General features: G+C 42.0%; 1 protein-coding gene across 2 annotated transcripts in view; it reads left to right on the forward strand.

Annotated features, from left to right (window-relative positions):
* RGS7 (regulator of G protein signaling 7) overlaps window positions 1-17,518 on the forward strand; it is a gene marked incomplete at its 5' end in the record, with an annotated part of 513,767 nt that overhangs the window by 475,003 nt on the left and 21,246 nt on the right. For both annotated transcript variants that reach the window (XM_080824124.1, XM_080824125.1), the window contains 5 exons: window positions 1,281-1,355; window positions 9,362-9,460; window positions 10,653-10,714; window positions 11,665-11,775; window positions 13,030-13,155. In XM_080824124.1, the coding sequence (XP_080680250.1) occupies window positions 1,281-1,355; window positions 9,362-9,460; window positions 10,653-10,714; window positions 11,665-11,775; window positions 13,030-13,155 (473 nt within the window). The remainder of the gene's footprint in view (window positions 1-1,280; window positions 1,356-9,361; window positions 9,461-10,652; window positions 10,715-11,664; window positions 11,776-13,029; window positions 13,156-17,518) is intronic.

Consider the following 17,518-nt stretch of genomic DNA (forward strand, 5'->3'; position numbering starts at 1 on the left):
TTATCCCTTACACTATTATAGTGGAGTTTTGTCCCAGTGGCTGTGCTGTCAGGACAGTGTGACTTAAGAAAATGCCCATGTCCTCATTATAACAGAGTCCGTCCCCTTGCCTGCCAGTGAGTGTAGAGAACAGCTTCTTTCTGGAATCGCACCAGCACTGCCCTGTCACCCCTCCCCATCCCACAACATCCTGAGGATGGAGAAGTCTCTTTCCACATTCACAGTTTCTCTGGAGTCATTTTTGAGTATATCTGACATTTTCGTGATCTTGCTGTCTGGGGGGGCAAATAGAGAAACTGAGCAGAACTGTTCAACATAATACCTTCGACTAGTACCAGAGATCCCTGTACCCGGTACCAGGACTTGAGCGCTGGCAAAACACAGTCTGTATAAAACCACTTCTTCCAGTCACTTCTAGAGACTAAGTGATATCTGAGGACCTTTCTAGGTAGGTCTCCTGTATTCTTGACTCTCCTTTCTTCTCCTTTTCCTGATTTATTGTCTCTCTCCCCTCCCTCCCCCTCCTCCCCACTCTTTCTCCTCCCCTCCCCCTCACCCCTACCTACCTTGCTCTCTCTTCTTCCTCCTTCCCCTCCTCCTCCAAACACAAAGAAGCTTTACTGCTTTCTCTTTCTGTGAAACAGAACAATATATCCCGCAAAATGATCCTCTTGAGGTCGTCAGAGAACCAGTAGCAGGCTGCCCACACTCCCATTCTATTATTATTAATACTGTTGTTAATTATTATTAACTGTTAACTAATTGTAATATTGGTATTAACTATTATTATTAATATTAATCTATATTACTAGTATTTCTAGTACCCTGATTTCACGAATCGTTGTAAAAAAAAAAATTCATTCTGGGATTTGAGCTGGGTCAACAGATTGTAGTTTCCCAACTTGGGAAGCAAACAGCCTTTCATGAACAGTGTCACCTCACATAGAGGGGCATCTGAGCAGGGCTGTGTGTGGGTACCAGCTGGGCTGTGATCCACTTAACCTTTGGACACCTTTGCTCTGAGTCTGTTGGCTTAGCAACTACTAATGTCAACACGCACTTTCACGGGCAAAGCCCATGCATTTCTTTTCCCCGTTTTTCTGGATGTTATTCGAGAATGTTATCTGAAGTCCTTTGTATGCAAGGAGTGAGAGTATAATAAATTTTTTTACTGGGTCTGCTGAAAGACTTACCAGGGACGTGGACGGCAAGTCATTAATGCACGGATCAAAAACCTCACCCTCAAAAATTCCTTTGTCTCTCTGTTTTTCCATTTCCAGCCTGGATGTGTAAATACCACTGAAGTGGACATTAAGAAGTCATCGAGAATGAGAAACCCACACAAAACACGGAAGGTAATACTCACGTGTGCTGTGCTGATCTTGGTGTGGGTTGTACTGTTTGGAGGACATCAGTCATGAAAACCTGTTGCCCACTTCATGGAGCATCTCTAGCATCTCCCTTGCTTTTCCCTGTTCCTTGGCTAGAAGAAAATCTGGGGACTCAAGCCCTGGTCTTCTGCCCGTCCGTCTGTCCCGAGGAAGTCCTCCCATCATGGTTCTCCAGCACATGCAGGTCGCTGTGACGGGGGCAAAGATGCCGAGGCACATCTTCTCTCCATTGGAGGGAAGGATCATCAGCGGAGAAGGGCTTCTCTTTCAGAGCCCAGAGGATGAGGAAACACAGACGGAGATTATCTGAGAATAAATGATATGGATGAGAGAAGGGCATTTTTAGAGAAAATTGTGAGCAGAGAAGGGACATGATAAAGACATATAACTATAGGGTTTGTATGAGGATCCCCTTTTAACACTGGAATTTTGTAACACAACCATAAGATAATTGTTGTATGTCCGTTTGGTGTTTGTTATTTGAGAGGATACATAACAAACAAAAAGCTATCCCAAATTCAGTGGCATTTTAAATAATCTCTTGAAAACACATAGCAGTAGTAACTCCATATTTTTTAAAGTAACACATACACACAGAAAGCATTTTTATTCATTCCATGAAAAATAAGAATTTCTGGGCTGAGGATGCAGAGCAAAGTTGATACACTGGATTAAAGCATTCCACAAAGTCAAGACCTCGCTTTTTTGTGGCTTTTTCCTTATATAGCATTAGGGTTTTCCAGTAGGCACTAAACATTTTTTTTTATAGTCTTATTTCTTGTTGTCTTTTTTCTTGCATCCCTAGAAATATGCACATCATGTTCAGAGGCCCCCACATGATCCAAGTACCTTTGCTTTCTAAGTCAGTTTACCTCGATGTCAGGATAAAGAAGCCACAGGAAAAGTGCCACCAAAGCCACTCAGGTGTGGCGCTCCGAAGCTTTTCCCCTGGGAGCTCCCCGAGAGAAAGGGGCAAAGCCAGACCAAACCAGGCGTGTTGGCCCTGCTCTCCTGGGAGCGGCCGCACGCAGTTCCTTCCATCCTCTATGCACAGCACGGCCTCAGCGCCCTGGGGGCTGGTTTTGTGCTGAGGAACAGCATTCAGAGCTGTAACCATCTCTCCAAAAAGCACCTTCAGCCCCCGAAACTGCTTCTGAATTTTGAAGAATTACTTTTCATAATACCTTACTTTGTGTCAAGCTTTCCCAACAGACACCAAGTGAGATGAGCTCTGACTCGGGAAGAGAAAGCATATGGAGGACAGACAGGACTCAAGCCGTCATTTACGCTGTGTTCTTAATGGTACATGGTGCGGATGTCTTACCAGGGCTACACACGGCATCGTGCTTTTTTTTTTTTTTTTAAGGTTTTTTTTTTAATTTATTTATTTGACAGGCAGAGATCACAAGTAGGCGGAGAGGCAGGCAGAGAGAGGGGGAAGCAGGCTCCCCGCTGAGCAGAAAGCCCGATGCGGGGCTCGATCCCAGGACCCCGAGATCATGACCTGAGCCGAAGGCAGAGGCTTTAACCCACTGAGCCACCCAGGCGCCCCGGCATCGTGCTTTTTGAGAACTTGAAAAGCTTTAGTTGGCAATGGTGGGCTCACACCCATCAGCCCTCACTTAATGATGGGAAACCATCAGGCCTCGCAAGGTGAAATTCTGCTGAAATGGAATCCCCGGGCTGTGTCTCAGTTGTGGTCTGATTTCCTGTGAATCAATAATGGTAGCACTGCAGGGCCAGAAGAAACAAAAATCCTGAAGAATGCTACAGCAAGTAGCATGTGTGCCCTTGTCTTCAACAATTGGAGGATGCTGATTTTTTTTTTTCACTTGTGGAGATATATAGTTTCTCAGAAGTGTTGAATTTGCTAGAATCTTCTCAAATCATGTTATTTTACATAGAAGGTCATGGGACTCTAAGTCCCATACTGGCTTGTCTTGTAGAATTAGGACCACTGCTCCGTTCACTCCTACTTGCTTAGTAACTGGAATGACCTATCCCGTCAGATGTGACAAGGCTCTATGTTATGCCAAGTGTGTACTGGTTCTCAGATACTCGATGGTAAGGGGGACAGGCATGACCGTGCTCCCACAGCTCATGGTCTCATGGGAGTGGGCACACCGAACAAGCAGACAAATGTCTACACCTGTAACCCTGTCATTGTGTGAAGTGGCATCTATTAGTCTGCTCAAGCGACCAGAACAAAATGCCACAGCCTTTGTGGCTTACATAACGGGAATTTATTCACTCACAGTTCTGGAGAATAGAAGTCCCGGATCAAGTTGGGTTTTTGCTGAGAGCTCTCTTCCTGGCTTGTGGACAGCTGTCTTCTTGCAGCGTGTGTCCTCACATGGCAGAGACAGAGCTCTGGCGTCTGTCCCTCTTGTAAGGACACCAGCTCCATAGGATTAGGTCCTACCCAATGACCTCCTTTAACCTTGACTACCTCCTTATAGACTCCATCTCCATATATAGTCTCCCTGGAGATTAGGATTCCAACATGAGTTTCAGAAGGCTGCAACTCAGCCCATAACATGTTATCGAGGGAATTTGAATGATTTGGGATTCTAAGTCATCACACCATTTTATTACCAAAAAGTACGTGGCACACAACAAACTGTCCCGCCGTCCCCTGCGGTCTCCACAGTTCTGTTCTTGTGAAGCGGGCAGTTCTGTGGGATTGCGAGCCTTAGACAGAAATGGCAGAGGCCAGCCTGTCTCCTTGGAAACCGTCTTTGCCCTCCACAGCGCATCAGACTGTCCTTTGCTCATTCTTCTAGTGGTGTGACCACTCTCTGTCTCAAACTTCTGCTGGTAAGGAGTTGGAACTCCTGGATCGTCATTCATTTTTGCCAGCAGCTGCTCGCCTTAGCAAGAGAGCTGCTGTTCATTTCCTTGGCAGTCAGCTGTAATAATATTTCTCGTGATTATATATCACCCCAAGAATAAGGGACCCAGGAACTCCCTAAGGCAATAATCCATCATATGTACCTAAAGAAAATCAGGGATTGGAATGCTATATTTAATTGTTGAATTTCGAATATGTTTATAAAATCTGAAGAGAAGGCTTAGAAGTACATCTGATTTGAGATATTTTTAAGTATTTAGGATCTGTCAGTTTTTTAGATCTGTCTTTACTGAAATACAAGAAGTAGGCGGAATGTATTTCCTTACGTCTCTATGAAGGAATGATAATGTAGCATCACCAGAGAGAAATCAGCCTAATCTAGGCAAAATGTTAAGGGCCGCTGTGTGTCGGATTTCCTTCAGTCTCTTTCTAAAACTTTAATTATAATAGGTCAGGCAGGCGGTGTGTCAGTCGGGGTTCCCCAGAGGGGGCAGGAGGGAAAGACAGAGACAGAGAGAGGGAGAGAGAGAGAGATTTATTTGAAGAAATTGTCTCGTGCGGTTGTAGAGGTTTGCCAAGCCCAAAGCTGATGAGGTCGGCCAGGCTAGGGTCCGAGGGAAGCACTGCCGTCTGCTGACAAAATTCCCTCTGGTCTGGAGGAAGTGTTTGTGTTCTGTCCAGGCCTTCACCTGATTGAATGAGGCCCACCCACATTATGGAGGGTCAGTGGCTTTATTCAGAGTCTGCTGATTTACATTTTAATCTCATTCAAAAACATCCTCAAAGAAATATCCCAAAGAACGTTTGAGGCAATATCTGAGCACTGCGGCCCAGCCAGCTTGACACATAAAATTAACCGTCACAGGATGGACCCTTCTATAGGACAATAGCGAGAGGGGCCCTAGGACAACACAAAACCTGAGGAAAATGAGAAAAGCATTTGTATGTACGTGACTAACCCCACACGTTGGATTGTTTCCTATGACTTCAGGACCCATATTTCAAAACAAAAGTAAGCTGTTTCTTGTCTCATGACGTTTCTTTTTCCTGTCACTTTCATTTAGACATTAAGACCCTTCATATTTTAGGTAATAGCTAATGGGCACATTCTGGAGGAACAGGTAGGAAATTCATGACTAAATGTCTGGTTTTTCTACTTTTAATGCAGTGGCTATTTATACATAAAACTGTTTATACATAAAAAATTGGCATTTCCTCACTTGTATATGCATAATGTGGAAGTTTAATTTTAACAGAAGAAATGACTTGTGCCTTAGAGTAACACAGAAGGGTTTTAAGTAAGAAGTACAGTCAAGTGGCAGGCAACATTTTGCTCAAAATAGCAAAAATCAGGGAATATTCTAAACCCTTGGGAGGTGGCAGGACAGTGAGCCCCGGAAGTGACAGACCCAGGGACTCATCAGGGTTCTCTCGCTCTCCTGGGCCCCCTCTTCTCTGTGCACTGGCTTCCTCCACACAGCAGTGGATGTGCTCACAATCTGTTCTCTGGTCGAGCTGAGCAATCCAGAAGGAAGAGAAAAATATCCCCTCCCTCCACCACCAGTTGGAAAGGTCCCATTTCCCTCCACCAAGACAGGCTTAAAAGTTTCCTGTGTACGCTTTACTTTCTGGCTTAAAGTACCCCACACCACCCCACCGGCCAAAGATAAAAGTAGGAGAGCGTGTTCTTAGACTTCTTCTAAGATGTGAAGGGAAATGACATATGAACAGGTTTTGAAGAAAGTCACGTCTGTTTCACTTTATGAATAACTTACGCAGTGTTCATGTGGATGGTACCCTACGTGAGAAAAACGGGGTCAGGCACCCTGAACTTAAATAAATGGACATACTCATTACATCAGAGCATCTTGATTGGTAATTAGCTTCGCTGACAACTCAAAATGGATCCTAATTGGTTAATTTTATTTTCCCCATTGAGAGAATGTCATGTCCCTTCCCCTCCCGTCCTACCTGTTGCTGGCTCTACTCCACCCACTCTAGGTCAACATTTTAATATATTTCCTTTTTCTAAAAAAAGAAATTCAAAACCTTTTACATTTCGGTGATCCTCAGAACTTGTCTGCCAAGATAGGATCGATTTCCTTCCCTCCTCTGTCCCTAAAATAAGCCGTGTACATAAAACCTCATTATTCATGGCCATTTTCACTGTGGCCAGGAATCAAAGTTAAAAGCTATCACTGGTCCCCAGAAAGTGAAAGGCATCGTGACTGATGAAAGAGAGAACTCCTGATGTTTACCTGCCTGAAACAGGAAATGCCATAGTACCTCAGAGCCCTTAGCAAGGCTGCTGGAGGGCTGCTTTCAACACCACCTCCCAGGGATTCGGGTTTTTTTTTTTTTTTAACTTTTTTTTTTTTTTAAAGATTTTATTTATTTATTTGACAGACAGAGATCACAAGTAGGCAGAGAGGCAGGCAGAGAGAGAGGAGAAAGCAGGCTCTCCACGGAGCAGAAAGCCCGACGCCGGGCTCGATCCCGGGATCCTGGGATCATGACCCGAGCTGAAGGCAGAGGCCTTAACCCACTGAGCCACCCAGGCGCCCCCAGGGATTCAATTCTTACATCGAACTCCCTGAGCCAATGTGCGAGGCAGGCATACCGAAACAATCAGAGAAATGTGGAGACAGAAGATAGCTTCTGAATCAGTTTACTTCCATGACACTATAAAGTGCAGTGTTTTTCTGGCAATCTTTTTAATTATTTTTAATCTTAACCAAATACTTACTTTTAAAACAGTCAGCACTCTTACCTTATAAGCATTTTTTGCTTGAGTGTAGATTCTTTTTTTTTTTTTTTTTTTTAAAGATTTTTTATTTATTTATTTATTTATTTGACAGAGAGATCACAAGTAGACAGAGAGGCAGACAGAGAGAGAGGGAAGCAGGCTCCCTGCTGAGCAGAGAGCCCGATGCGGGACTCGATCCCAGGACCCTGAGATCATGACCTGAGCCGAAGGCAGCGGCTTAACCCACTGAGCCACCCAGGCGCCCCTTGAGTGTAGATTCTTATTAAGAACTTTAAGTAATTAAATGAAGATAAACAAGAATGCAGCGTTCAAGCCTTAGAGTCTTTTTGTTTTCTTTATCAAAAATTAATGTAATACCACTGAAAATGTCCACATTGATTGTCTACAATTATTGAATAATTGGTGTTCTTTCACTTGCCTAATTAAAAAAAAAATCAACCTCAACAGTTACTCCAGAGTTCAAAGTTCAGATCTGACTATTAGTAGTTCACATAAGCCTTTTCTGTTTCTTTGGTGGAAATTAAGTCTCCTGTACTTCAGGCCCTGTGCTCCTATTATTATCTTCTTTCATAACTCTTACCACAGTTTTAGTAGTGTGTTTGTTTGTGTGATTATTTGTGTAACATGTTTTCCCTCCACTAAGTTGTCAGTTCCAATGGAGGAGAAAACATATCTGTTTGTTTACTTCTATATTCCTAATGCTCAGCATTATATCCAATATATACTAGGTGTTCAACAGAGGTTGAATGAATAAATGAAAGAAAGAAAATTTAAGCCATTCAGCTCAGTCCTATGAGTAATTAATTCACAGCATATGTGCTGCTCGTTGGGCTGAAATTGTTGCCCAGTGATAGAACCTGAGTTCTCAGAGGTTCTCAGAGGCTAGGTCAAGAGAGGGCAGATTGAAAGACTTACCAAAGATAGTCTACAATGGCGGATTCAGGTAAGGTAAAGCCAAGCCAACATCTACTGAAGAAAGCCTAAGAGCCAAGTAATGGGGAGTTCCAAGGGGGAAATCAAGTCCATCCCGAGGGTCCAGATAGAGAGCCAACAGGTGAACATTAAGAAAAGATAGAGTCTGAGTGAAAACAGGCCCAGAACAAAACACATGTGAACTTAGAGATGCTGGTGAGGTTGGTGAGCCTGAAAACCGGCTCGGTTGAACATGCGGATCTACCCTCTTCTGATTTCAAGAATTTCTTCCAAACCTATCTGGTACCTTTAATTTTGTGGCCTCATGAAATGTTATTATGGCCTTATCTTTCATCCTCCTGTCCAAAGAAACTGTGCTCCATAGCTCATATTAAATCCTTTATTTTAAAATAGTAATTCTTTGATATTAAAGAAAAAGTTGTTTGGCTTCTCCCTTGAGTTGACATGTGACATTGAAGACTTTTTTTGTCTCTTTAAGTCTCTAGATCTTTATTAGTACTTACTAAGAATAGGTCTTTTTTTTTTAAGATTTTATTTATTAGAGAGAGGGGGAGAGAGAGAGAGGAGGATCAGGGGGAGGGGCAGAGGGAGAAGCAGACTCCCCACGGAGCAGGGAGCCTGACTTGGGGCTCCGGGCTCAGTTCCAGGACCTGGGATCATGACCTGAGCCGAAGGCAGAGGCTTACCCACCTGAGCCACCCAGGCGCCCCCGTACTAGGTCTTTCTCAAAAAAGAATATTCCTAAGCAGTAGGTTTGACCTTTTGACAAGATACAAAAGAAGCCCTGGGGCATCAAGAATTCCAAAGTGAAAACTTTGGGATCACTGATGTTTGCAAAAGGCACCCAACGGCACCGAATGGCAAGGCCAGAGTGGAGCGGGAGACGACCCCGTGCTGAGCTGGGAAAGTCGGAGCGCTCTGGGGTGTCTCTGATCACGCCCGCAGAGACTAACTCAGCAACGGAATGGTTAACCTAGCCTCTCTCCTCAGTATTCCGTTCTGTAAAACTCAACTTATTTTCATTTTCTTTTGGCTTATTAAATTTTTATTCTGTTCTATATCCACCCCTATTTCATTCTGAAATCAATACTTACTAAATGTTATATAGTGTCGTTGTTGCCCTGATTTCGTACTCAGTCCACCCCCAGATCTTATTATCAGACTTACCACGTTCTTTCCATATGATCAATTATTCTGTCAGTTACTAATCTAACCACATACTTTTTCAAAGAGCTGTGCTTCTACTTTATATTCATATGATATTTATGATAGCAGTGCCTTTGAATTTTAATAAGCTTCATCAAATATGCAGCAAAGCTCTGACTTACCTTGCTGAATATATGACACAAAAATTACCTTTTAGAAAGTCTGCGACTATAAATCGTACTTCTCACGTATTTCTTTTTTACTTTAATACAGTCTGTCTATGGTTTACAAAATGACATCAGAAGTCACAGCCCTACCCACACACCCACACCAGAAACTAAACCTCCAACAGAAGATGAGCTACAACAACAGGTGGGTCAACCTATAAAGCGACCTGCAGTGAAGACGACATGGTCAGGGTCAATGGCCGGGGTCTGTAAAAGGTTATCTGTATGGTTGATTGCTTCACAGAGAAGGTTTGCAGTTAAAAGGTAGTGAAATCACTTAATTTGAACATTCATAGTCGCCTGGAAATGTATCAACATATGGAGACGCTTTCCAAATCTCTTCACTCTTTAATTCCCCGAATCCTGTGTCCTCTAACCAATTTTTAAAAAGGACATGCAGTGATGTTTAGTTGTCTCTGTTTCAAGAGTTATTTTGTGCTCTGGAACTCTTCTGGAAGGATGAGAAGGCAAGAGCCTGGTGATGCTGAGTCACGTGTCTTATGTATCCGGTCATGTGACGTGATCTTCACCGAGTGTTTTTTCTTGTTCTTCCGGTACTGCTCTCCGTAAGCCTCTCGAAGTTCTCCCTCATTAACGCTGTGTACAGCTCTGATAGACATCACATCTTGCTTCACTGACTGATCAATAGTTTTGGCTCCAAGTAATATTTCAAAGCAAACACTAGTGTCTCTTATATCAAATAATAGTGAAATCTCTTGGTTGGCTTGGTCATGGGGCTTTTTGCCCCTTTTGATTCTTTTCCCCGAACATTTTACTGTGATATGGTTTATCAATAGTGTAACAATACTTTTTCTAGTATATTTATAATCACCACGAATGGGAAGTAATTTAGAGAGTTTCAGAGTTTCCTGTATGTGATTAGGTCCACATGGTTGTCCTGAAATGCTGATAAAATTATTCTCAAAACACATATCATTGATGATTTCTTGGGCTAGTACTAGGAAGTAGGACTTACTTTGAAATTATAGTACAAATAACAAATGTGTTTACTTTCTGAATTAAACATGGGGGGGATGATTCTATTTGGTTATTCACTATGAATAAATGTTTACAATCTGTAGAACATTTTTAAAATAAATTTACATTTTGTTAAAGCATGCAGAATGTTCAGATTCATTCCTGTTCTAAAGTGATGCTGGCTATGTTTTTATTCAAACACTTTAATTTTCAGTGCTGTCTCATTTGATTTTTCAGATTTTGAAATTTACTTAGAATAAATACTTAGAATTGCCCAGTCTATCAGAATTTAGAGTTGAAAATTATGAGAATGTCACTACTTATTTAACTACTTCCTTAACTCTTTTCACTCTTTTCAGATTAAATATTGGCAAATACAGTTAGATAGACATCGGTTAAAAATGTCAAAAGTTGCTGATAGGTAAGTATTTCAAGATGCCCCTATAAATAAAATAATTTCATGTGACAGATGAGCTAAAAATGGAATCCTGTAGGAAATACTTTGTTTTTCCATTTTGCACATAGAAAACTTCCAAAGCCCTCTTCTGTCATAGTTTAAATGACAGAATGATCATTTCTATCTTCAACTGTAGCGATCCAATCCTGCGCAGCCAGAATCAGATACAGAAGATAATTCCAAGGAGTTGAATTTTTCAATCCTGCTGAGAGAAATGAAGCTTTCAATTTATCAAGTTACTTTTTGGCAACTTAGAACCTCTCTGTAAATTCATCTTAACGTTCACACTTTTCAGTGACTGCATGACTTCAGAATTTGAATTAAACACAGATTTTCGGTATTTTCCGTTTCTTCATTTAAATCTGTTATTAATGGCACGCGTGTTCTTTACTTTGGAACATTGCCAAATCCTACCTCTCCAACTTCCTTCCTCTCCTCTCCATCTTTTTCTTTTTTTCTTTTCTTAAATACAGACTTTTTAAAAAAAAAGTTAGTGATTTCCCCTTTACCTAACTCCTGTAAATACTTCTGACAACAATTGCCTTTTAACCTGTTCTCCAAGTTGGCTAAAATCAGCTCAGCTGTGGGTGGAGTGGTGGACCAAAGGTTGGAACTGGCACTTAGCACAGCTTTTCGCACGCCGACGCCTTCCCTTTTGCTTCATTTGAATGGAGGGATGTTGCCTCACTTGGATTAGGCCTGGGTGGACGTGGACCCTTCGCCACATTTGCCTTCCAAGATGCACCATAGGTTGATGCATGTAATTTACTGAAACGTAAAAATTGCTGTTAGATTTTACCCTATAAACAAGTAATTCCTCAGCCAGACCTTCTTATATTGTATTCCGTGTTTTGGGCTGGGTATAACCTCAGCCAGAAAAACTAAAGAAGATGAAAATGTTTTTTTCTCTCTAGTCTGTTAAGTTACACGGAACAATACTTAGAATATGACCCATTTCTTGTGCCACCTGACCCTTCGAACCCGTGGCTGTCTGATGATACTACTTTCTGGGAACTCGAAGCAAGGTATGTGACGTTTTCTCCTCTCTTCAAACATTTCACACTTATTTCAGAGTTTGGTTGAAATAGGAAGAATTCTGTAGCTGATAATTTAAGTTCAGTTTTACTCTGTGTCTCTATTTGCCCATGATATAAAGTTCTCATTCAAGGTAATGATTTTTGAACCTTAGATACTTGCATGTGTGTCCAGATTTGCGTTTCCAGAGGATGGGCACAAAATGAGAGGGACGGGAGTTTCAGAATAGACTAGTCAGAGTTGAGATCTTTGGTTCTTGAAATTTAGTGCATTGTTTTTAGCTTCTTTGAAAATCCACAGGGCCACAAAGGCCCCGTATTCAAGCAGGATGAATGCTGAATCCATACTTATTTAAGCCCAATACAAGTATGCCTTTATAAACTCACTTTTAAAACAAAATGAACTTACCACAAACACTCTAAGAGAATCTGACAAGAGACTGACTTCTTAAGCAAACCAAAGCACAATTTAAGACTTCCTGATTTCTTTCCCGAGAGCGGAAGACTCAGGTCACTGATCTTGACAGTCGTGAGAACAGTGTCCCTCGCTTTACAGAGTGAGGATTCTGTACTTAGTTGTATTTTACTAAACTGTGTTTATGGACCTTTTCTTTCTTTTACCCCCATTCAGTGTTCTTAAATGTTTGACAAGTGCAGACTCTTCATGCATCAGATCTAGACTTTATAGATGAGGGATCTGGGCTCCAGAATGTTGTGACTCAGCTAGGATTAGGTCACACGTTTCCTCAACAGCAGACTCATTACCAGAATTGAGGCCTCTTGGTTCCCAATGCATTTTCCCCCAGTCCAGCCGACCACCTCGAGACTGCTTTATATAGTGGCTAAGAAATGAGCTTTGAGGTCAGAATGTCTAGAATATTGCCCCTTCTTACCTGTCAGACATTGGCAAGTTATAACGCTCTTTGTACCTTGATTTCTTCATCTACATTGTGAGAACATAACAGTACTTGCCTCATAAAGTTGCAGAAAAAAATCTGAAAGAGAGAATCCATCTAGAGCACTTAGTACCCAATGCTCAGTAAACATTAGACACCACTGCTAATCCCTAACATATACCTCAACATGACTTCATGCAAAACCATCAGTCACAGATTTTTTTTTTTCTGGAAGATATGTTAAAGATGGGAACTTCCCCAGTATATATGATTCTGAGGGGAAATGTAATCACAAAATACAGAATTGGCAATGAACAGAATACGTTTGGCTCTGTTTTACCTCCTACAGCAAAGAACCAAGCCAGCAGAGGGTAAAGCGATGGGGTTTTGGCATGGACGAAGCATTGAAAGACCCCGCTGGGAGAGAACAGTTCCTTAAATTTCTAGAGTCAGAATTCAGCTCAGAAAATTTAAGGTAAGACACATTGTTTGTATCTTATTCTCTGTCAGAGAGACTTACTGTAATATGTCTGGTTCTTTTCCACAAAATAGATCAGTTACTCTCTTACCAACGTGGTGATGGTACGAACCCATTGAATTGCTGCCTCTTGATGGAGGGGAAAAAAGCTAACAAAGGCAAAAGCCTGTCCAGCATTATCAATCCCTTATAAGGTTTATTCTTACACTACCTCTTGATCTTTTAAGTATATAATTTGATGCATTTGAAATGGAGTTTGTAACGAAGTGTAATCCTTGGACTAATGTTTGACAAAATGAGGAATGGCCGATAACATTTATGCAGCTAAATCATCCTTATTCATCGGTATTGATCTTCTTTGCATGTTGCTTCCTAAGAAGGTCTAGGAAAAGAGATCCGGGTGCCTATTAAATTAAAAATAACTTGGAACAAAACTATGGGCCAGTCTATCCACTTTGCACATTTAAATTCAGCCTCGGAGCAGTTGGTATCCACACCACACAGAGCTGTTAGTAGAAAAGGGGTGTGCGTTCCACCCATCTGCTGTGAACATCATCCTTACATATTTTTTGAGATTTTTCTAACTTGAGAGGCCCCTGGAAGTTGAATTTTTAGATGTGAGACACTGCCGTGGATTTTAGTGGCCTTGCTTACGATCATTGAAGTGAATGACAACTTTCCACTACAGAAAAATGTTTGTCCGGGAACTCTTTCATTCATTATTCTTTTGAAACATGATATCCTAATTGACTTTCCCATGACTTATGCAGTCCTGTGAAATTCATTTACAGAAAGGTCCCAGCATTCATTTATTTTCATTGGAACACTATGGCTCCAGGCATTGTCACATTCTTTTCAGGTGATTTAATGGATCCCAATACCAAACCATTCAGAAATAATGTAGAACTTTGACAGATGGCCTGTGGTTTAAGCAAGATGACCACAGTCGGAACCTGGAGGAATGTGGTTACATACGCACGCCTGTCATAAATTGTTGGGATGCAGTTTCCTATTCTTTCAAGTTTATGGGAACCCTTTCTAACAGGGTTTTTACAAGATCTATAGTTGCTAAGGATTCTTTTTTACACTGAGGCCACGTCATCAATTATTCAGTGTAGGAATGCATTAGAAAATAGAGCAGAGAAAGAATATTTTTTTAGCCTTTTAGAAGATGGGGAGGTGGAATTTCCTCTAATTCTCTAAGTTTTTAAATACGGCTGACACCTTGGGCTCACGATGAGGAAATAAACAAGGAATGAGCCTCACCACGATCACCTAAGCAAATAAAAATGGTCCTAGTGGTGGATACAGAGAAGAAAAGAGATCACAACACAAACTGGTGGTTATTTAGATTGGAGAAGCAAAGAGGGATAGTCAACCCAGAGCTGGAGGTCAGCAAAGGCATCCCAGGGAAAATGGCTTTAGGCTGTGACCTGGATGTCTAAAGATAACCAGCCCCAAATTCCCCCCTCCCCACCCACTGAAAGGAAGAGGGAAGAAGTTTGGACAAAGGAACGAGTATGTGCAAACTCTGTTTCAAGGATAATTGACTGACTGCTAATTCTGTGTTCAAGCCTTGACCATTTCTTATCTCAATAATCCTACGCCATGCTAGTTGTCCAGCTAAGCCATTTCATAAGGAAATATGACATATTTTCCATGCGCATCATATTCTAATCATACCCCCTACTGCTATAAGTGTGCCATATTTTGTGTTTACTATTTCTGATCATCACACATCTAATCATCACAACAAAAATGAAGTGTAAGCATTCTTGCCCCATTTTCAGATAAGCAAAATATGTCTGGGGAAAGCGAATCAGCTTGTCCGAGTCAGATGGGCTAGTAATTGGCATCCTCGGCTTTCTGTACACCAGTACACGCTACGTTCCATTGCTCCCCGCGTCTGAGCCCCATTTCTTCCACTTAGGCATCTCGTGTGACAGATTAAGAGAAACAGAACAGTCCGGTTCACTGGCAGGGCTGATTGAGCCTAAATAAGTCTCAGTGCATCCTATCGGGCAGCTGCCTGGAAGCACCTGCTGTTTACACAGTGTAGACACTCAGATGAGCACTTTCTCCAGGTACTAAGACAGAAAAAAAAGGTCAAGAAATACTGCTTATGGATGCCTACTTCTTCCTCAGATACAACCTCTGCTGCCCATTGGTGTGATTTTGCTCATTCCTTTTTCAGGCACAGCACGCAGCCTAAGTACTAAGTAAACATAGTAATGTGAGTTTTGTTGTTGGGTGTCTAAAAATAGGTCAGGCACTCGAAAGTGCCTTTTACATAATTTATCTTATTTAATCTCATGGAACCCAAATGAGATAGACATTATCATCCCATTTTACTGATGAAGAACTCAAGACTCTAAGACGTGAAGACACTTACTTCCTCAGATTCCAGTTAGCGTGTATTAGTGGGGCGGGAGCTCACCAGAGCCTTTCCATCCTGCTAACTTATTATCACACCTGCAGTGAGGCTGAGGATAAGGCGATGAAGCTCTTCGGGAGACGTTTGAGGGAGTGGTTATGAGCATGTGGTCTGCTGTGCATTACCCAAGGGACAGACCCCAGCCATGAAACTCATCCCAGTTACGATGCCCATAGTGGGCACCTTAAACAACTGACTTGATCTCCACATCCTCTCTTGCCTCTTCTTGATAATGGGGAAACCAACAGCACAGACCCCGGAGTTGTAGGAACTTCATGAGTTAGTAGAGCCGAACCATTTAGAGCAGTGCCTGCACTTACGTATTAGAGTAGATGTTGTGATTAATACCTCCTCAACCCTGTACTAATTGTTCTGTACTTTCCTATGACCCCCTTCTCCGCCCAGTGCTTGCCCAGCAGAAGGTTCTTTGCTCTGCACTCCCACACCGTCATTTGCGCTGTCCCTTGAGAGCCCCGCCTGGGCTTCCTCATATTAGGCCGCCATTTGAGTGGTGTATCTTTTTCTCTAGTGGTTCTATTCTTCGAGGACAGAAAAATTCTTTGGATCAAGGTGTTCAAAGCATGCTGGGATGAACCTGAATGAGCACTGATGACATCATTTACGCTCCCTCAGATGGCACATGGCATTCCTATTGAATTATACAGTGTCCAAATCTCTTGTTTTCGGAGGCAATGAATGGTCTTGAGCCTTCCCTTCTGAAAGCAGTGATGGTAATTTCCTGCGTAAGGCCCCGTCTCAATCGACTGTTACGTACATGCGGTAAATAACAGTAAGTCCACTGTTACACACATGTACACGAGAATGATCCCAAGAAACTGGAAACTCACTAGATTGGGTAATATTTACTATCCTAACTCTAGTTCAACTGTCCTATTGCTTACTTCTGACTTTTCATTAGAGCCCAAGTTAAAACTGAAAGGTTATGAAGGTTCTGCTGGTCATATACCTCTCAGGACTCTGGCTTGTCGTGACCTCCGCCCTTGTGGCCGTCTGCCCATTTCATACATGGCTACATCTGCCATTAGAGTGACAGTGGTCCATGCTGAGGATAACATAGACCTAGTAGTTCCTTTGTCATGTATTTTTTCATTTTAACAAATTATGATGATACACGTATTCATCTTTTCAACATTATTTCTAGTTCTAACCAAAACATGCAACACAGAACAAAATTTAAAGAAATGAAGCCCATTAATACAATGTGGCCCTTTATTACTAGGCTTTGCTATTTGCTCTTATCAATCAAAATATGTTCTGGTGTTCTTTCCTTAGAGTATGTATATTCTGTGCAGAAGCATATAAAATGTATTTATATATTTGGAAGTAAGTCAGTATATATTTGTTTTATCGGAGCTTCTGAATTGCTCTAATGCCTCTGCAAATTTAAACCTTACAAACAATGACATGTGAAAGCTGGTTGCTTCTGTCATTCCATAACGCTCTGAATTAAATAGCCTCAAATCAGTCGCCTGCCCCGATTCCTCCATCTCGGGCCTTTTCTGGTCTTGTGTCCAGTCCTCTTAATTCCAGTAAAGCTTCACTGTAATTCCCTCGCCAGGTAGAGCAGAAAATCCTCTCCGTACTAACCCTCATTGCTCAAATGGACAAAAGATTCAAAGACGACAGCATAATCCCCTACTTTATCCCCCGAGCAGATGCTCTGTGTCACTCACTCTAACTCCCTGCAAACTCCTCTCCCTTTCTGATCAGCGGTTCTTTGGCAGCGCTGTTTTGCTCCACTAAAAATTAAAGTGTGAAGAATCAGGGCCCTGGGAGATCTGCTTTCAACAAAAAACACTTAAGAGAGATTGTTTTCCGTGTTCCCTTTGGAAAACGTCGATACGTTTGAACACAACTGATGGAAAGAAGGGCCGTCCCGCGGAAGCCCGCGGAAGGACGGCGCCC

This window comes from Martes martes (assembly GCF_963455335.1).
Source record: "Martes martes genome assembly, chromosome: 15".
Taxonomy (NCBI): domain Eukaryota; kingdom Metazoa; phylum Chordata; class Mammalia; order Carnivora; family Mustelidae; genus Martes; species Martes martes.